Source organism: Lepidochelys olivacea, assembly GCF_965140295.1.
Source record: "Lepidochelys olivacea isolate rLepOli2 genome assembly, chromosome: 11".
NCBI classification, from domain to species: Eukaryota; Metazoa; Chordata; order Testudines; family Cheloniidae; genus Lepidochelys; species Lepidochelys olivacea.
In genome coordinates, this window is record NC_140421.1 from 71,316,569 (window position 1) to 71,338,785 (window position 22,217).

At 42.1% G+C, this 22,217-nt stretch overlaps 1 protein-coding gene across 4 annotated transcripts in view; it reads right to left on the reverse strand.

Moving 5' to 3' along the window:
• AGAP1 (ArfGAP with GTPase domain, ankyrin repeat and PH domain 1) overlaps positions 1-22,217 on the reverse strand; it is a 680,164-nt gene that overhangs the window by 135,223 nt on the left and 522,724 nt on the right. For all 4 annotated transcript variants that reach the window (XM_084644148.1, XM_084644149.1, XM_084644150.1 and 1 more), the window contains exon 13: positions 18,562-18,723. In XM_084644148.1, the coding sequence (XP_084500274.1) occupies positions 18,562-18,723 (162 nt within the window). The remainder of the gene's footprint in view (positions 1-18,561; positions 18,724-22,217) is intronic.

A 22,217-nucleotide genomic window follows, 5' to 3' on the forward strand; every position in this document is an offset into this window, starting at 1 on the left:
TCTCACCTGTTTGGTGGGAAAGTACTTGCGATTGGAAGATCAGTGTAGACACTTTATTGCTTAATGACAGGCCATGTTGTCAATTCTTGTAATTTTATTGCAAGTCTCTCAATTTGTTGTGGCAACTTAAAGCTCTAGCCCCTGGAATTGTGGGAATCTCAGATTTTTTTTTTTTTTGAAGAATAACTTTTTGTCCCTCATGTTTGTGGAAAAAAACTTGAAAACATGACCTGAGTGGACCCGGCAGGCTCAAAAACAGTAGAAAAATAAAAAGGATCCCAAATGTATTGGGCTTAAAATACACGAGATTTAAAAAAACAAACAAACTCATAATTTGGAAGGACTAACTCATGGCTTTGAATGGTTGAGGGTGGCACAGTGGACAGAGGTTTCAACTGAGAGGCCCTACCTTTGAAATTCACACTTTTGGCAGCCTGGTAGTGACTGAGCCCAATGTCCTACAGGGTACGACAAAAGATATTTTGATTTTGTTTAGCCTTTGACAGTGTTTTTGTTCTGTTTGTGTGTTCTGCTCTTTACAGGTAATACACTTGGCTGCCAAAGCAATTGACACTATATAAATTAGCAGTAAGAATATGTTTAGAAATCTGCTAGCAATTAGTAAGATACTATCAAACTAATTTTTGCAGTTGAGTAAAACTAGGACTTGAATCCAGGACTCCTGAAGTAAAAGAGAAAGTTTTTTCCATTGTGTGTTAACTTACATCAATGAGAGAACTACTCCATTGGTGATCTTCCAGAAAACACCATCCCGGCCACTATGGATGTAGAAGCCGTCTACACCAACATTCCACATAAAGATGGACTACAAGCCGTCAGGAACAGTATCCCTGATAATGTCACGGCAAACCTGGTGGCTGGACTTTGTCCTCACCCACAACTATTTCACATCTGGGGACAATGTATACCTTCAAGTCAGCGGCACTGCTATGGGTACCCGCATGGCCCCACAGTATGCCAACATTTTTATGGCTGACTTAGAACAACGCTTCTTCAGCTCTCGTCCCCTAATGCCCCTACTCTACTTACCCTACATTGATGACATCTTCATCATCTGGACCCATGGAAAAGAAGCCCTAGAGGAATTCCACCATGATTTCAACAATTTCCATCCCACCACCAACCTCAGCCTGGACCAGTCCACACAAGAGATCCACTTCCTGGACACTACAGTGCTAATAAGCAATGGTCACAAAACCACCACCCTATACCGGAAAACTACTGACCGCTATGCCTACCTACATGCCTCCAGCTTTCATCCAGACCACCCGATCCACTGTCTACAGCCAAGCTCTAAGATACAACCACATTTGTTCCAATTCCTCAGACAGAGGCAAACACCTACAAGATCTCTATCAAGCATTCTTAAAACTACAATACCCACCTGCTGAAGTGAAGAAACAGATTTACAGAGCCAGAAGAATACCCAGAAGTCACCTACTACAGGACAGGCACAACAAAGAAAGCAACAGAATGCCACTAGCCATCACCTTCAGCCCCCAACTAAAACCTCTCCAGTGCATCATCAAGCATCTACAACCTATCCTGAAGGACGATCCCTCACTCTCACAGATCTTGGGAGACAGGCCAGTCCTCGCTTACAGACAGCCCCCCAACCTGAAGCAAATACTCACCAGCAACCATACAACCAAAACACTAACCCAGAAACCTCTCCTTGCAACAAAGCCCGTTGCCAACTCTGTCCACATATCTATTCAAGGGACACCATCACAAGACCTAATCACATCAGCCACACCATTGGGACTCGTTAACCTGCACATCTACCAATGTGATATATGCCATCACGTGCCAGCAATGCTCCTCTGCCATGTACACTGGCCAAACCAGACAATCTCTACGCAAAAGAATAAATGGACACAAATCAGACGTCAAGAATTATAACATTCAAAAACCAGTTGGAGAACACTTCAACCTTCCTGGTCAACCTCCCTCAAATTCAGACCTAAAAGTTGCAATTCTCCAACAAAAAACTTCAAAAACAGACTCCAAAGAGAAACTGCAGAATTGGAATTAATTTGCAAACTGGACACCATTAAATTAGGATTGAATAAAGAATGGGAGTGGATAGGTCAATACACAAAGTAAAAACTATTTCACCATGCTAATTTCCCCCCCTACTGTTACTCATACCTTCTTGTCAACTGTTTGAAATGGGCCATCCTGATTACCACTACAAAAGTTTTTTTTCTCCTGCTGATAATAGCCCACCTTAATTGATTAGTCTTGTTACAGTTGGTATGGCACACCCATTTTTTCATGTTCTCTGTGTATATATATCTTCCTACTGTATTTTCCACTGCATGCATCCGATGAAGTGGGTTTTAGCTCACAAAAGCTTACGCCCAAATAAATTAGTTAGTCTCTAAGGTGCCAAAAGTACTCCTTGTTTTGTTTGTTTTGTTTTTGCTGATACAGACTAACACGGCTACCACTCTGAAACAAGATATGGAGTAGACAATAGTTTTAATAAGTTGTCACTAGTAGATAAATCTACAGTACTATGAGGCCCAAACTTAGAGATTTCTCTGTTCTAAAGCTCTCTGAGATCCTGGAGTTCGGCTCTGAACCTAATTTTGAGTTCAGAAATGGACTTGCATTTCTGGCCTTAAGGATCAGCATGAAAACTAAGGAGAGCTGTCTTCCAATTCCAAGATAAAATATGTGCAGTGTTGCATCTGCTGGTTTACAAGCCAATGAGTAAAAAAAGTCCAGCTGAGACATTACCAAAGGACAGATAACCATTGCTGTGTCTAGTAGAAGCTACATGGGACAATACTCAGCAATGTTCCTGTGACTGAGAGATCATAGAATCACAGAATATCAGGGTTGGAAGGGACCTCAGGAGGTCATCGAGTCCAACCCCCGGCTCAAAGCAGGACCAATCCCCAACTAAATCATCCCAGCCACGGCTTTGTCAAGCCTGACCTTAAAAACCTCAAAGGAAGCAGATTCCACTACCTCCCTAGGTAACGCATTCCAGTGCTTCACCACCCTCCTACTGAAAAGGTTTTTCCTAATATCCAACCTAAACCTCCACTACTGCAACTTGAGACCATTACTACTTGTTCTGTCATCTGCTACCACTGAGAACAGTCTAGATCCATCCTCTTTGGAACTCCCTTTCAGGTAGTTGAAAGCAGCTATGAAATCCCCCCTCATTCTTCTCTTCCGCAGACTAAATAATCCCAGTTCCCTCAACCTCTCCTCATAAGTCATGTGTTCCAGTCCCCTAATCATTTTTGTTGCCCTCTGCTGGACGCTTTCCAATTTTTTCACATCCTTCTTGTAGTGTGGGGCCCAGAACAGGACACAGTACTCCAGATGAGGCCTCACCAATGTCAGATGACAGAACGAGGAGTAATGGTCTCAAGTTGCAGTGGGGGAGGTTTAGATTGGATATTAGGAAAAACTTTTTCACTAAGAGGGTGGTGAAACACTGGAATGCGTTACCTAGGGAGGTGGTAGAATCTCCTTCCTTAGAGGTTTTTAAGGTCAGGCTTGACAAAGCCCTGGCTGGGATGATTTAACTGGGAATTGGTCCTGCTTTGAGCAGGGGGTTGGACTAGATGACCTTCTGGGGTCCCTTCCAACCCTGATATTCTATGATTCTATGTCGAACAGAGGGGAAAGATCACATCCCTCGATCTGCTGGCAATGCCCCTACTTATACATCCCAAAATGGCGTTAGCCTTCTTGGCAACAAGGGCACACTGTTGACTCATATCCAGCTTCTCGTCCACTGTAACCTCTAGGTCCTTTTCTACAGAACTGCTGCCTAGCCATTCAGTCCCTAATCTGTAGCAGTGCATGGAATTCTTCCGTCCTAAGTGCAGGACTCTGCATTTGTCCTTGTTGAACCTCATCAGATTTCTTTTGGCCTAATCCTCCAATTTGTCTAGGTCCCTCTGTATCCTATCCCTACCCTCCAACGTATCTACCACTCCTCCCAGTTTAGTGTCATCTGCAAACTTGCTAAGGGAGCAGTCCATGCCATCCTCCAGATCATTAATGAAGATATTGAACAAAACCAGCCCGAGGACCAACCCTTGGGGCACTCCGCTTGATACTGGCTGCCAACCAGACATGGAGCCATTAATCACTACCTGTTGAGCCTGATGATCTAGTCGCCTTATAGTCCATTCATCCAGCCCATATTTCTTTAACTTGCTGGCAAGAATACTGTGGGAGACCGTGTCAAAAGCTTTGCTAAAGTCAAGGAATAACACATTCACTGCTTTCCCCTCATCCACAGAATCAGTTATCTCATCATAGAAGGCAATTAGGTTAGTCAGGCATGACTTTCCCTTCGTGAATCCATGCTGACTGTTCCTGGTCATTTTCCTTTCCTCTCAGTGTTTCAGAATTGAATCCCTGAACATGCTCCATGATTTTTCCAGGGACTGAGGTGGAGATGGAGGAACTAGTCATAATGTGCTCTTCAAACAGCAGCAATTGGATTATGTGTTTTTAACAGTGGTTGAAAAAAATAATGTGGTTTCCCTCAAAGTGATGTCTAGAAGGCCAAGGCCACCTTAAATAAGCCAGGAGCCAATGACCATAAATTAACGTTCACCCTTGGACAATTCTGTGTTTTTACCCTCTCAGACACAGCTCGGCTAGCATGGATATGGAGCACTTAGTCTGAATCAGAGTTTTCTTATTTTATCAAGCATTTGCGAGTTCCTCAGAGTGAACACTTGACTGTTAACCAGTTTAACCATATGGTTCAGTACCAGGAACAGGTTTGCTTAGAAGAACTTCGCTGATGCTATGGTAGAGGCTAACTACATTCATAGATTGGACTTCAAAAATTCCTGAGGCCATAATTAATTAGGCTCAGAAAGAGATTTCCACCATTAGCACTCCACCCTATCTTGTCTCCTGTTTCCTATTTTGTAGGTAATTAGTAAACAGTCATGATCTTTGAAGACAAAGCTAAGAAACCTAGGGGTGACAGTGGACGAGAAGCTGGATATGAGTCAGCAGTGTGCCCTTGTTGCCAAGAAGGCCAATGGCATTTTGGGATGTATAAGTAGGGGCATAGCGAGCAGATCGAGGGACGTGATCGTCCCCCTCTATTCGACATTGGTGAGGCCTCATCTGGAGTACTGTGTCCAGTTTTGGGCCCCACACTTCAAGAAGGATGTGGATAAATTGGAGAGAGTCCAGCGAAGGGCAACAAAAATGATTAGGGGACTGGAACACATGACTTCTGAGGAGAGGCTGAGGGAGCTGGGATTGTTTAGCCTGCAGAAGAGAAGAATGAGGGGGGATTTGATAGCTGCTTTCAACTACCTGAAAGGGGGTTCCAAAGAGGATGGCTCTAGACTGTTCTCAATGGTAGCAGATGACAGAACGAGGAGTAATGGTCTCAAGTTGCAGTGGGGGAGGTTTAGATTGGATATTAGGAAAAACTTTTTCACTAAGAGGGTGGTGAAACACTGGAATGCGTTACCTAGGGAGGTGGTAGAATCTCCTTCCTTAGAGGTTTTTAAGGTCAGGCTTGACAAAGCCCTGGCTGGGATGATTTAACTGGGAATTGGTCCTGCTTTGAGCAGGGGGTTGGACTAGATGACCTTCTGGGGTCCCTTCCAACCCTGATATTCTATGATTCTATGAAAGAGAGCTTTTAAGCACCAGTGCACGAACAGAGGTGGATGGGAAAATTATGTTAATATCCTACCAAGCCATCAACAGAGAGGACAATCAGCTAAGTGATATCCTTCCTCAGAGTCATCGGAAACCAAACAGGTTCTACTAGCCTTGGAAGGCAAACCAGTAAATCAACCCTTTTCTCCAGCCTCAGATCAAAGGAAGCAATAGAATCATAGAATATTAGGGTTGAAAGAGACCTCAGGAGGTCATCTAGTCCAATCCACTGCTCAAAGCAGGTCCAACACCAACTAAATCATCCCAGCCAAGGCTTTGTCAAGCTGTGCCTTAAAAACCGCAAAGGATGGAGATTACCCATTCCAGTGCTTCACCTCCTACTGAAATAGTGTTTCCTAATATCCAACCTAGACCTCCCCCACTGCAACTTGAGACCATTGCTTCTTGTTCTATCACCTTCCACTGCTGAGAACAGCCTAGCTCCATCCTCTTTGGAACCCCTCTTCAGGTAGTTGAAGGCTGCTATCAAATCTCTCCTCACTCTTCTCTTCTGCAGTCTAAATAATTCCAGTTCCCTCAGCCTTTCCTCGTAAGTCATGTGCTCCAGATCTCTAATCATTTTCGTTGACCTCCGCTGCACTCTCTACAATTTATCCACATCCCTTTTATAGTGGGGGGACCAAAACTGGAGACAATACTCCAGGTGTGGCCTCACCAGTGTTGAACAGAGGGGAATAATCACGTCCCTCGATCTCCTGGCAATGCCCCTACGTATACATCCCAAAATGCCATTGGCCTTTGGGCACACTGCTGACTCATATCCAGCTTCTCGTCCACTGTAATACCCAGGTCCTTTTATGCAGAACTGCTGCTTAGTCAGTCGGTCCCCAGCCTATAGCGGTGCATGGGATTCTTCCTTTCTAAATGCAGGACTCTGCACTTGTCCTTGTTGAACCTCATCAGATTTCTTTTAGCCCAATCCTCCAATTTGTCTAGCTCATGCTGGACCCTATCCCTACCCTCCAGCATCTTTACCTCTCTCCCCAGCTTCATGTCAAATGCGAACTTGCTGAGGGTGCAATTCATCCCATCATCCAGATTATTAATAAAGATGTTGAACAAAACTGGCCCCAGGACCAACCCCCTGGGGCACTCCGCTTGATACCGGCTGCCAACTAGACATCGAGCAGTTGATCACTACCCGTTGAGCTCGACAATCTAGCCAGCTTTCTATCCACCTTATAGTCCATTCATCCAATCCATACTTCTTTAACTTGCTGGCAAGAATACTGTGGGAGACCGTATCAAAAGCTTTTCTTAAGTCAAGAAATATCACATCCACCGCTTTCCCCATATCCACAGAACCAGTTATCTCATCACAGAAGGCAATCAGATCGGTCAGGCATGACTTGCCCTTGGTGAATCCATGTTGGCTGTTCCTGATCACCTTCCTCTCCTCCAAGTGCTTCAAAATGGATTCCTTGAGGACCTTCTCCATTGCCTGTGTTAAATCAGAGTCAACCACTCTCAGGGATCCCAGTGCCACCATGGAGAGGGGCTATCAAGTCGAAGAGCAACTCTTAAGAGCTACACGGTAACCTGCAAGCCAATATCAGCCCCTATTAACTGACTGGAAACACACAAATTAGATGATGCATTATATTAGGTTTGGAGAAGGAGACCTCGATTTGATGCCACAGGGATTCAACATACCCACACCATCTCCTCAATTCTCCCTCGATTCATGAAGAACAGAGTCTACGAAAGGTAGTGTCTCATTTAACAAAGGTCTTAATCTAGCCAGGATTCAGAAACACATGCAGAAGTCACAGGTCACATTCCTGATCAAGCCATTAGTCAATACCCTTGCATTATACATAGGACCTTACCAAATTCACAGCCATGAAAAATGTGTCACGGACCATGAAATCTGGTCTTTTGTGTGCTTTTACCCTACAGATTTAGAGATTTCACAGTTTCTCAAATTGGAGGGCCTGACCCAAAAGGGAGTTGTGGGAGGGTGTTGCAACGTTCTTTTAGGGGAGTTGCTGTTCTGCCACCCTTACTTCTGCACTGACTTCAAAGCTGGGCAGCTGGAGAGCGGTGGCTGTTGGCCGGGTACCCAGCTCTGAAGGCAGCGCCCCGCCAGCAGCAGCACAGAAGTAAGGGTGGCAATACCACATCATACCACCCTTACTTCTGCGCTGCTGTCTTCAGAGCTGGGCGGCTGAAGAGTGGCGGCTGCTGACTGAGAGACCAGCTCTGCAGGCAACAACGCAGAAGTAAGGGTAGCAGTACCATACCAGGCCATCCTTACTTCTGAGCTGCTGCTGACGGCGGCTCTGCCTTCAGAGCTGGGTTCTCGGCCAGCAGCTGCCGCTCTCCAGCCGCCCAGCTCTGAAGGCAGCACCACCACCAGCAGCAGTGCAGAAGTAAGGTTAGCAGCACCGCCCCCCCGCCCCCCTACAATAACCTTGTGCCCCCGCCACAACTCCTTTTTGGGTCAGGACCTCTAAAATTACAACACCGTGACATTTCAGATTTAAATAGCAAAAATCATGAAATTTACGATTTCTAAAATCTTATGACTGTGAAATTAACCAAAATGGACTGTGAATTTGGTAGGGCCCTAATTATACAGCATGAATCAAAGAACAAAGTTCTCGTCAGCTGACATCTTCTGCCCACAAAAGAGGCCACTGTGTGCCTTCAGGGGCAAGTCTGTATTAAATAGATTGCAGTGTATGATCAGTTCCCAGCAATGTTAGCAGCTTGCAATCTGCACTGACTACCTGTGTGGTTCTGTGTGTAGTTGAAGGCATTTGTTTTTTACCTATAAAACCCTAAATAGCCTGAGAGCTGCGTACTTGAAAGACTGCCTCTTTCCCATGCCACACTGAGACAGCTATGATTAGCAGAGGCACTCCCGCTGGTTTGCACAAGGATAAAACGGAAGGAGTTGCTGGTAGAACACCATCTATGGGGGGCCCTCAACTTTGGAACTAGTTCCCCTGCTTAGTCAAACATCCTGTTCATTTGCATTTCATACTGGAAAATCCATGATTTTGGGGGATGGGTACTGCAGGTCTTGTTGGTACCAGGAAATGCTCTATATCTAGAATATGTAATACCCCCTGCAGGGCTGTGCTTCAGGCTGAACAAAATAAATTACGTAAAACACATTTATACAAATAATTGATTTATTGTAAAGTTCTAGTTTTACCCAGATTATAAAAATGATGAACAGTAGAGTCATATTCTAAGTTCCATGTTATACAACATGTAACTTTTAAGTTACTGTAAGTTTCTGTGAATGCAAAAGATAAAATGCAAAAACAGTATGCAATGAACCCTTCCTTTCTGTAGATAGCGAAGTTTATGTAATTACAAGAGTCCAGTCACATGTAAATCTTATTCTCCTCAAGGGAAGCTGATTTTATTCATCAGCATCTTTAGTATTATCTTTAATTGCACTATTTTAGTTTTAGATAGCCACTGCTGCACACTGAAACTTTGCATCAGGGTTCTCAATGTCTGTTGGAAGTTCAGTGTACAAATAGAAGTTTACTTCGGACAAGATCCATAACTGTCTTTAACAAACATGACGTGTTCTTTTCCTACCTGAGAAACTGGCAGGGAATATTATGATTTCCAAAACAGGGCAGAACAAGAGGCACTATAGGAAATTCTCTGATCCCTCTCCACCAGTAAACTTAAAATTGTGTATATTTTCAGTTCCCATTTAAAATGCTTTCCCCCTGTATTCCCAGTCACCCACCTTGTGAACAAAGAGCCACAAATAATTTCCTGCTCAGGGCTGTTGCCTTTGACTGACAGAATAGTTTTAAGTATGCTGTAGTACCTGAAGTTAGTAGGACTCCCAAGGTGTCATCTAGCTCCAGAGAGTACTTTTATTTTAACCTTTACTCATCAAGAAAAAGATTGGTCAAAACGTATTACAGCAGCACTCAGTGCCCTACCCCATTCAGAATACATCAGGTGCTGTACACCAAAGAGTTGCATAGTTCCTAAAATGCCACAGGGGTACTGGGATCACTTCTCTGAGACAGACAAGTGATATTTTTTATTCTATATCTTTTTAGAGATATCCAGGTATGCAAATACTTGCAATAACCACCAATTCATCCTGGGACTCGCCCTTTCCAGAATCCCCTTTTCTGTTGACTGCCACTGTGACACTTTTCCCTCCAACCAGGGAGGCGGAACGTGCAGCCCCTTCTGACCCTGAAGATAACACGGCTTTTAAAGACCAGAAGGAACCTTTCAACTTGTTTGGTCCGCAATGAAGTAGGTTAAAACAATAGATGAGCTTCACCTCCCTTATCTTCTCCTCAGCATCAACATAACAGCCTTTTAGCAGCAAACCTTTTATGTCAGATAGGCTGTGACAACTAAGGCTGAAAGTTTCCCAACTTGTGACCTTTGTCCCCTGGTTAAAAGTGAATCTCTGTAGATTTGGTCTAGATTTTATTAATTTCTGCCCTCCTGTTTCTCAGGTGTGTAGTGATAGTCCACTGTTATATCTCCTACAAGACAGTGAATTAAGTCATTATGATCAGTTGAGTTATAGTGAACACTGAATAGGTGGAAACCTTTGGAGACAGTTGCAGTACCCTTAAAGATACATGTACATTCAATATCACTGATTACAATTATAGTCAAATGCAGTTTATATTGCCTAAATGTCTATATAGGCATGGAAGGAAAATGTAGTTAAACCCTTTGCTACTACTCATTTTTTTCAAATGCAGAATGAGAGCCTCATTTTTATCTTTTAAGACATCATACTTTCTGCATAATTGTAGAGAAAAACCTCTGGCTCAGAAAAGAACTATAAATGTTCTTAGATAACCTGTCTGAGAATGAAACAAATCTACTCCAAATCAGTTTCATTCTTTCATATAATTTACAAGATTCCATAATTACAATAGCAATGTATCTGTGTAACAATTACCTGTGTAACTGCAGTAAGTAAATGGTTTGAGTTAAATTATACAGGCACAATGGTGGCCCTGGATAAATAATAAAAATGCAAACTTACCTTTGGCAAAAGTTTTGATGCATGGAAAATTTGATTTCTCTGCTACATGGTTTTCAGAAACTGCTGAGTACCTGCCTTTGGAAAATCAGGCCCTTTGAAGTGTCCAGTTAGGCACTCGAAGACTTAGAAACAAGTGAAGGTTTTAGCAAGGAACAGCCCAAAGCTAGATGTGTGTTAATACAGACTAAGAGGGCTGAAAAAGGAGAGGTTACTCACTTTGTGCAGTAATTGGAGTTCTTCACTTACTTATCCCCAACCTTAACTCTGGTATTATACGGATTTTCAGCAAACTGATCAGAACATCTCACAAACTCACTAGGAATCATGGCCTTCCCTGAATTTTAACTGATTTACCTAATTCACTGTGGCTGTAAAACTACAAAACAAGGCTCATCCACTTACTAAATTAAGAGAAGTTCTTCAGTAATGCCTCTGCATCTGCTCCTCCAGTTCCAGTGAATTTACTATCTATCACAATTGGTATGAAAGGACTATCAGAAACAACTTTTTACTGTACGGAAAATGATTATTTACTTATACAAATCACAGTAATATTCCTCATTTGGATGTGGTTAATCTGGAAGACCTTTTAATTTTAAACATCAATAATATTACTCAATTTTAGGCATTATTACTAAACATACATTACATCAGCAACATAATCCAGACATGACCTTGACATCAGATTTGAGCCCAAAGGTTATAAATTCTTTACGAAGTGAGCAGTTTTCCCATGGAATAGCAACAGGTCAAGACATATTTCACATCTTCTTTCTTGTGAAAAGGGAGTGATAACGCAGTGAATTTTTTGTGCTGAAGAGGTTTCTGAGCAGGACATCACGCTGTCCTCTGGACAATGTTATAGACGACATTCTGCCAGGGCCTGGAGGGGAATCGTCCACACTCTGAAGGAATCAGAATACTGCCCTTTCCTCTCCAATGTTAACCAAAGATCTTTAGACTCTGCATTCTAACTCTTTGATGTCAGAAACTGAGATTCTCTGAGGCTAACTGCGAGTGCAGTAGAATAAGAGTTAGTGTTAATTAAGTACCATTGCATCTACTACAAAGATGCTGAATTGTGAAGAGAGACAAGGTGGTGAGTAAATATCTTTTACTGGACCTATTTCTGTTGGGCCAACAAAAGGTATTACCTCACCCCCTTGTCTTTTGCATCCCTAGGAGCAACACAGCAATAACAATCTGCAAATATTCAAGATATATGAAGGTATAAGTACTTTTAGCTACACAATTTCTCCCTCTTTCAATTGCAGAATTCATTCCCCTCCAACCACACCTATTATTGCTCCTGTTAGAAAACTGTGTAATGGACGAAGTCTCAGTGGCATTTGCACTGACCTCATTCATACAGAATTTCCTTGTATGCCTCATCATAGGGGTTGGTTTGTTTCTTTTAAAATTATTCTAGCTATAATGGACTTATTACTACTGTGTATCACCTGGTAAATGTGCTAACTTTATATTTGTTGTATAACTTCCTGTATCAGGGAATGCCTGCATTTTGTACAGAGTTAAGCACTCTTAGTATTTAAATAAATAGTAGCAGTTATAAACGAATATGATATGAGAAATGCCTGGGGTCATACGGAGCATGGAAAGGGAAGTTTAGCATAAGAAATATTACATGTAACATTTGTATTTATTTTCTATACCCCTTCTTTTCGTGTATCATATATTATATATGTGAATAAATGCAGTATTTTTAGTTCTTCATATCATGACTGTACTACACAGTATTAGATATCCCATGAATTCTGGATATTGAGTTTGAGGAGGGCATTTCCCTACTCTCCCTTCTTCTGTGAACCATTTTGGTTTGAGTGTGGGGACAAGGGGGACATAAGTGTTGAAATGTATGAGTTAATACATACTGAAAAGACAAAATCTATGTTCTTACCAGTAACTGGGGTTCTCTAAATATATTGCCTCACATACCCGTGCACCTGGAGCCCATGAGATGGGCTGCACAGACATTAGGACGACTGAAATTATTTAGCTCTCAGAGGGGGATTCATGTCACAGTGCAGCTAAGTGTCAAAATAAAGGCTCTGAAGAGAAGCATATAAAGGTCCCCCCTCTCTGCATGGGAAACAAGTTCTGAAGAAATGGGGAAGAAAGACAGGTAAGGGTGAATTTGTGGAGGAAATATACCGAAAATGAAGTTCTAATCACTGATTAACAACCAATTCTCTCCCCCACCACCCTTCCACTCAAATTTGCTTTCATATATCCCCACTGTTGATATTAAACAAGCAGCAAAGTCATCCCAGAAGGAGGCAATTTCTAACACATTCATGTATAACTTGGACTTCATTGAATTTTACAGGCGACATGTCCAAATACCTTGGGTGAGCTCTCCTATTGGAGGTTTTAAATCTATCCCTATTATGAAGGTGGGAGAAGGCTAAGCAAAAGGAACTCCCCCTCCCTCCCCCTTTAGGGCACTGGATAGGAGAAATTTTTAGACAAATACTGGGAAAATCAGATCCTTGTTGAGGCTATTGAATCTGGAAAGATATTGAGTACTAAGTCAGGTCTGAAGAGGGTACATTCTGAAGCTAGCAGAAATGTGCATGATGCACCAGCTGACCCTGAGGCACAATCAAATGGTGACCACTATTGGTGACTGAGTAATTAAAAAGGTTGTTCCAAATCTACAAGGTTGTCCCACAGGACACTTCTACAAAGATAAGCAAAATGAAGAATCAGCTTCATCCTGGTGAGCTGAAGCCTCAGGGAGGAAGACAGAAAACAAGTCTGGTCACCACAAATGATATCAAGCCATGAACCTGGGCTCAGATCAACTCATAATCTGGATACCTGACAATAAAGATAATCTGTCACTATGAATGAGTACAAACAGGTAGACACCTCAGTTGCTGCAGCACAATCTAAACACCCTTTACAAGTAAATAGTTCAAGCAGACTACATCTTCTCCTTTTTCATCTACTTCTGACTTTGGCAAAAAGGCTGAGCAAAAAAATACTACAGATTATTTTTAGATGTAGACTCGTTTGCCCTGCGACATAGAATCACAGACTTTAAAGTCAGAAGGGACCATTATGATCATGTAGTCTGACCTCCTGCACAACGCAGGCCACAGAATCTCACCCACCCACTCCTGCAATAAACCTCTCACCTATGTCTGAGCTATTGAAGTCCTCAACTCATGGTTTAAAGACTTCAGGGTGCAGAGAATCCTCCAGCAAGTGACCCATGCCCCACGCTGCAGGGGAAGGCAAAAAACCACCAGGGCCTCTGCCAATCTGCCCTGGAGGAAAATTCCTTCCCAACCCCAAATATGGCGATCAGCTGAACCCTGAGCATGTGGGCAAGACTCACCAGCCAGATACACAGGAAAGAATTCTCTGTAGTAACTCAGATCCCACCCCATCTAACATCCCATCATAGGAGATTGGGTCTATTTACCACTAATAGTCCCAGATCAATTAATTGCCAAAATCATGTTATCCCATCATACCATCTCCTCCATAAACTTATTGAGCTTAATCTTGAAGCAAGATAGGTCTTTTGCCCCTACTGCTTCCCTTGGAAGGCTGTTCCAGAACTTCACTCCTCTGATGGTTAGAAACCTTCGTCTAATTTCAGGTCTAAACTTCCTGATGGCCAGATTATATCCATTTGTTCTTGTGTCCACACTGGTACTGAGCTTAAATAATTCCTCTCCCTCTTTGGTATTTATCCCTCTGATATATTTATAGAGAGCAATCGTATCTCCCCATAGCCTTCTTTTGGTTAGGCTAAACAAGCCAAGCTATTTGAGTCTCCTTTCATAAGACAGGTTTTCCATTCCTTGGATCATCCTAGTAGCCCTTCTCTGTACCTGTTTCAGTTTGAATTCATCCTTCTTAAACATGCACACAGTATTCCAGATGAGGTCTCACCAGTGCCTTGTATAACGGTCTTAACATCTCCTTATCTTTACTGGAAATACCTCGCTTGATGCATCCCAAGACTGCATTAGGTTTTTTCTCGGCCATATCACATTGGCAGCTCATCGTCATCCTGTGGTCAACCAATACTCCAAGGTCCCTCTCTTCCTCTGTTACTTCCAAGTGATGCGTCTGCAGCTTATAACTAAAATTCTTGTTATTAGTCCCTAAATGCATGACCTTACACTTCTCACTATTAAATTTCATCCTGTTACTATTATTCCACTATTAAATTTCATCCTGTTACTATTACTCCAGTTTACAAGGTCATCCAGATCTTCCTGTAGGATATCCCGGTCCTTCTCTGAATTGGCAATACCTCCCAGCTTTGTGTCATCCGCAAACTTTATTAGCACGCTCCCACTTTTTGTGCTGAGGTCAGTAATAAAAAGATTAAATAAGACTGGTCCCAAAACTGATCCCTGAGGAACTCCTCTGGTAACCTCCCCTCCAGCCTGACAGTTCACCTTTCAGTATGACCTGCTGTAGTCTCCCCTTTAACCAGTTCCTTATCCACCTTTCAATTTTCATATTGATCCCCATCTTTTCCAATTTAACTAATAATTCCCCTTGTGGCACCATTTCAAACACCTTACTGAAATCTAGGTAATTAGATCCACTGTGTTTCCTTTGTCTAAAAAAATCTGTTACTTTCTCAAAGAAGGAGATCAGGTTGGTTTGGCACGATCTACCTTTTGCAAAACCATGTTGTATTTTGTCCCAATTACCATTGACCTCAATGTCCTTAACTACTTTCTCCTTCAAATTTTTTTCCAAGACCTTGCATACTACAGATGTCAAACTAACAGGCCTGTAGTTACCCGGATCACATTTTTTCCTTTCTCAAAAATAGGAAGTATGTTAGCAATTCTCCAGTCGTATGGTACAACCCCTGAGTTTACAGATTCATTAAAAATTCTTGCTAATGGGCTTGCAATTTCATGTGCCAGTTCCTTTAATATTCTCGGATGAAGATTATCTCCCCCCCGCCCCGATTTAGCCCCATTAAGCTGCCACGAGGGTAGGTGTTTGGATGAAGGGTACTGAGAGTTACTTTCTGACTCATGAGGAGAGTTCTACAGGGAGCTGACCCACTTTCTAGTTGATGTTGAGGGATAAGTTTATGCTTTTGTTCTTAAAATGGCTAGATGGTGTCACATCCTAGATAGCTGAAAGCGCTAAGTGCCAAAAGCATAAGAGAATGCCCACCTAGAAGCTAGACTAGAAACCTTATGCAGAAGTGGCAAGAACAGACAAAATGCATTGATACTTCAGGGAGAGGCATGTAAAAGCAGATGTCTGTGCTGGGTGCTACTTTTATGGGCAGCTGTCAAAGATACTGTAGAATGGGGAGGGCAAACTTTTTGGCCCAAGGGCCACATCAGCGTTGCCAAACTGTATGGAGGGCTGGGTACGGAAGGCTGTGCCTCCCCAAAGAGCCTGGCCCCTGCCCCCTATTCGCCCCCCCCTTCCTGCCCCCTAACTGCCCCCCTCAGAACCCCTGACCTATCCAACCCCCCCCCCCCCCGCTCCTTGTCCCCTGACCGCCTCCTCTCGTGACTCCCTGCCCCTAACCGCCCCCCAGGACCCTATCCCCTATCCAATCCCCCGTACTCCTTGTCCCCTGACTGCCCCCCAGGACCATCTGCCCCTTATCCAACCCCCCTGCTCTCTGCCTCCCTACCGGCTGGAGCCAGCCACGCTGCCCGGCAGGAGCTCGCAGCCACGCCGCCCAGAGCATTGCATTAGCAGCGCAGTGAGCTGAGGCTGCGGGGGATGGGGGACAGCAGGGCAGGGGCCGGGGCTAGCCTCCCTGGCCAGGAGCTCAAGGGCTGGGCAGCATGGTCCCGCCGTAGTTTGCCCACCTCTGCTGTAGCATCTTCTAATGCTTGACAATCATGTCTTGTCCTTCCGAACGTGCTTTAAAGCCTTCAGACAGAAGGAGGAAAGACTTGTAACTGCGTTCAAAAAGGTTGCAGGCTAGGAAGCTAAGGTCTCTTCCATGGGAAATTTGGAGGTATTTCTCTTGAACCCCTTAAGCTTGAGAGTAAATCAGACACCCATTTTGTGTATGAGTGAAACATGCTCCCAGGCCAGACTTGCCTTCAGCCATAATGAGCCAACAACAACAAATTGAGAGCTAAACCCAAGCTCCCCAGTCTCCTGACTAAGAAAACAATTATGACTAAGATTTGAAAAACAAGAACAGAAAAGAAAAAAATACTGAAATCTTGGAATTGATGTGAAAAAATCCCCACATTTGTTGACAGGCCAGAAGTCCTGAGCTGCATGGATACGAAGGGGACGGGGAATGAGGATGAAGGAGTCATTTATTCCTTTACAATACTGATCTCCTCACCAACATATATGGCTCAGGTGGCTCTTGGAACTCTGGGGAATCTGTGGAGATCACATTTAACCTTTTGTCCTTCCCTTGAGAAATTAAGAGTGAGATTTTCAAATGCCTTTGGTACTGGCTAATCTCAATTCCCATTGAAGGCAATGGTAAAACCTCTATTAACCTCAATGGGAGCTGACTTTGAGCACTTTTGAAAAATCCCATTCTTAATCTTCTGGGTGTGCAAATATGTGCAAATGTGTAAAGTGGAGTAGAAAAAGAACCCAAGTAAAAAATGAATGTCTAAAATAAAATTTGGCTTTCCACGGTCAAACTAGGGGGAGTCCAACGGTAAAGATGACACATAACATGAAGAGAAAGCAGCAGGAGCTATTATGGACAAAGCCAAGGTTTTCAACAAAGAATTCACACATGCAGCTATGGAAATAAAACATAATCCACAGGTGACAGCACCACAACTGAGAAATTAAAGTAAATGGAAAATAAGGATGACTAAGTAGTATTTAATATGTCCCTTCCCAGTTGTATACTATTATCCCATCTCTATTTTAATGTCTCCTCAGATGCCTGCAATTGTCATCCCGTTTCCAGAACTTGCCCCCTTGTTCTTCGATATTGAATTAGCTAGTTTTACCCTCCAACGTTTTTCTTAACACTCCTATTCTTCCACATAGTTATTCCACTCTCTCCTTTTGACTCTCCAGTTTCTATGCTTTCCCACTACCCTTGTTCATTTTTTTTTTCTGGAGCTCATTCAGTTGAATTGTAGCATGTTTCTATTCTTCTTTTCTACAGATAGAAGTATGTTTTTATATCATATCTAGCTACTGTGTACATATTGCTACCTCTTCAGCGGGATGTTGAACTACGAGCATGGATAGCATTGGAAATATTAAGATAAACTAAGGGAATAAAATACCTCTTTTGGCTTTTGCTGTCTGGTTCTTAAAAATGAACCCAAACATTTAACTCTTCCCTTTCCTTGCTCTTAATAATGCAATCTTTCCACGAGCAGCTGACTAGTCAAACAAACAATAGCAGGCATCAAAAGCATTGACAACTGGCTCTGAACATGGAGTGTGCTTAATGAGCAAAGATTATATAGGATTTAAGTTGTGCTTATTGGAGATGTACTGAATATATGCTAACTTACTTTTGTCTTATAAAAAGGCCCAAACCTCATCTGTGCTACCCATGATGACAGACACACATGCACATGACTAAGGAACAGGTTGGGTACCTTTCTTAAAGCAAACACCATTTGATGAAACAAGATTTGAGGATCACAGAAATTTGTCTGTTATGATGTCTCTTTTACCATTCAGCTTTTCATGAAAAAGTTGGATTGCTGGATTTCTCTTTACATGTGCTTCTGTTCACCTTTAAAGATACAAATCTAGCAATCAAGTTAAACTAGTATCCAACAACAAAGATTCAAGACAACACTTGGAGGCTTTCAGGATAATGAAACAACACTGGGAATCTAGACCTCCCGACAGCATAGAAAGCTTACCTTCAGCAGTGCCTGAGATACCATCAGCTTTAAAATTGCTCGTGCTTTTCTTCCTACGATGTTTCTTTCTGTTGGCATGAGGGGAGGGAGGAGGATCCAGTTTGGGACTTGTGGTACTGGATATACTTGGACTTGAACACACAGAATCTCCCAAACCAGTATCTGCAATTTGCACAAAGCAGACAAAAAGTGAGAAACTCTATGAACAGTGCATCATTTTAAATAAATGCCTGAAAGATCCTGCCAAAATAAGAATGTTTTGAGAGATTACAGTTCTGTACTGCCTAGTAGTTATTTATATTACTGCATATTCAGATTCTTTTTAATTTACCATCTAAATGTGATTTTATTAAAATATCAATTCTCCCACCTGATGATGATGGGGTATCTGATTTGTGTATACTTACAGATAGCCAATACATTACAAAAATAACATTTTCTTACTAGGTTTCAGAGTAACAGCCGTGTTAGTCTGTATTCGCAAAAAGAAAAGGGGTACTTGTGGCACCTTAGAGACTAACCAATTTATTTGAGTATGAGCTTTCGTGAGCTACAGCTCACTTCATCGGATGCATACTGTGGAAACTACAGAAGACATTATATACAGAGACCATGAAACAATACCTCCTCCCACCCTACTCTCCTGCTGGTAATAGCTTATCTAAAGTGATCATCAAGTTGGGCCATTTCCAGCACAAATCCAGGTTTTCTCACCCTCCGCGCCCCCCCCCCCACCAAACTCACTCTCCTGCTGGTAATAGCCCATCCAAAGTGACCACTCTCTTTAAAATGTGTATGATAATCAAGGTGGGCCATTTCCAGCACAAATCCAGGTTTTCTCACCCTCCCACCCCCCTCCAAAAACCACACACACAAACTCACTCTCCTGCTGGTAATAGCTCATCCAAAGCGACCACTCTCCCTACAATGTGCATGATAATCAAGGTGGGCCATTTCCAGCACAAATCCAGGTTTTCTCACCCTCCCACCCCCCTCCAAAAACCACACACACAAACTCACTCTCCTGCTGGTAATAGCTCATCCAAAGCGACCACTCTCCCTACAATGTGCATGATAATCAAGGTGGGCCATTTCCAGCACAAATCCAGGTTTTCTCCCCCCCCACCCCCATACAAACTCACTCTCCTGCTGGTAATAGCTCATCCAAAGTGACCACTCTCCCTACAATGTGCATGATAATCAGGGTGGGCCATTTCCAGCATAAATCCAAGTTTAACCAGAATGTCGGGGGGGGGGGTAGAAAAAAACAAGGGGAAATAGGCTACCTTGCATAATGACTTAGCCACTCCCAGTCTCTATTTAAGCCTAAATTAATAGTATCCAATTTGCAAATGAATTCCAATTGAGCAGTTTCTCACTGGAGTCTGGATTTGAAGTTTTTTTGTTGTAAGATAGCGACCTTCATGTCTGTGATTGCGTGACCAGAGAGACTGAAGTATTCTCCGACTGGTTTATGAATGTTATAATTCTTGACATCTGATTTGTGTCCATTTATTCTTTTACGTAGAGATTGTCCAGTTTGACCAATGTACATGACAGAGGGGCATTGCTGGCACATGATGCCATATATCACATTGGTGGATGTGCAGGTGAACGAGCCTCTGATAGTGTGGCTGATGTTATTAGGCCCTTTGATGGTGTCCCCTGAATAGATATGTGGGCACAGTTGGCAACGGGCTTTGTTGCAAGGATAGGTTCCTGGGTTAGTGGTTCTGTTTCTCACTACTTGCCCACTACTGTAGTATTCTAGGATAATATACAAAGTTTTCTGAGCAATAATGATGGCAAGTAGTTTTTCCCTCCATAATTAAATAAATCATGAGACACAAGGTGGGTGAGGTAATATCTTTTATTGGACCAAGCTTTGTTAAAACAGAAATTGATCCAATAAAATGTATTACCTCACCTCCCTTGTCTTTCCTGTCCCAGGACAACACAGCTACACTACAAACATAAATCAAGTCACCTCTTTTGTACTCAGCCAAAGGTACGATTACTTAAACATAGCAACTATGCCATCTCTCATACTTTCATAAATACACTTTTATTCCTGCATGTCTATTCTGTATCCCATGCTTAGGTACTAAGGGGTAATGATCTGAAACAGAATGACTCATCTAAAAATTTCTATCATTCTTAAAGCACATGTGCTGTTGGTGGATTATTTTATTGTATACAAGCTCTTCAGGCCCAATTTCTCTGATAGGAGTTGGCAAATACAGAGAAAGGGGAAAGTCCCTCTCATTTGCTGGTTTTGCAACTCGATATATATATGGCAGCAATACAGTATAAAATTACATCACCACGACCATGTATTTCATGTATTTTAAAAAAAAACATTAACACCACAACATTGATTCACGGCAAAAGGTTCAAGGAACCCACCAGTCACAAATGGAATTGTGGGAATTGTGGAATTGTAGGAATTAGTAATACCACCTAGATTTGCCATACTGTCAAAGCCATGTCATTTTGGATTTTTAAATGACACTAGATTTTCATAGGCAACCTTAAGTTTGGTATTTCTTAACTATTGAGTGCTTGCTTTGTAACTTTAATCTTCTTTTAACATATTTTTTGTAATGGAATATATAAATATGCCAGCAGAAAAAATAATTTAATAATCCTTTACAGTAATATACTAACAATTTAAATAGATTTTAAAATTCCTTTCTCTTGAATAAAGCAAAATAATATAATCTGTGATTCATTATCACTGGGCCATAATCTCATGTGATAAACTTGCAATTGGATCTATTAACGAGGACTTCTCAATTATGTGCAGTCCCACTGAAGCCCAAATTAATCCTGGGACACTGCACAGGCATGGGGGCGCTGCATGAGAAGACGCCATTAAAGGATTGGGGCCCTCTGATTGAATGGATCAACATAATCAACAACCAATTGACATGAGATATATAATGCACAGAAAAGGCAGACTATATATTTGTTATACCTAATGTTCTATTATTTTGTTAGTTTGTTGACACAATACAAAAAGAAAATTGAAAAAAGTATATTGGAAATTAGCCAATAAACACTAAAATATTAATTCAGAATATATCTTTTTCCCCCTTGTAAACTTGATAAAGTATCTAAAAATAAGCAAAGCCAAATATGAACCCCAAAGAAAAAGTTCAAATTAAAATATTTGCTAGCTTCCCCCCCAGTCTCCACAACAGTCTTAAAAAAATGAAACAGGAATATCATTTAACCACAGTTTTAATTATATGATGGGATCCTGTGTTGAAAGAAATACTTCTATGGTACTTTTCCTCTGAATCTGCAGGTGATTTTTTACTGAGGATACACTTCTTAGGAGTCCTTCATTCAGTCTCTGATTAAGGGTAGATAGGACTTCAGTTTAATAGCAATTCATGTTTTGGTTAAGAACAGTGCTAAATATGTAGAATTATTTTTTATTTACTCAGTATAACGTCCCACACATTAAAAAAATACTCTAAAAGATTAAAGAAAATGGAACTGCTGCAATTTCTGTGTTGAAGAACAAAGATGAATTCTTTTCTACTCAGTGTCTAACACTGCTTACACCTGATTTGAGAGAGTCAAGGTAGGAAAGGTAATGTCTTCTACTGGATCAGCTTCAGTGGGTAAAAAAGACAAGCTTTCGAGCT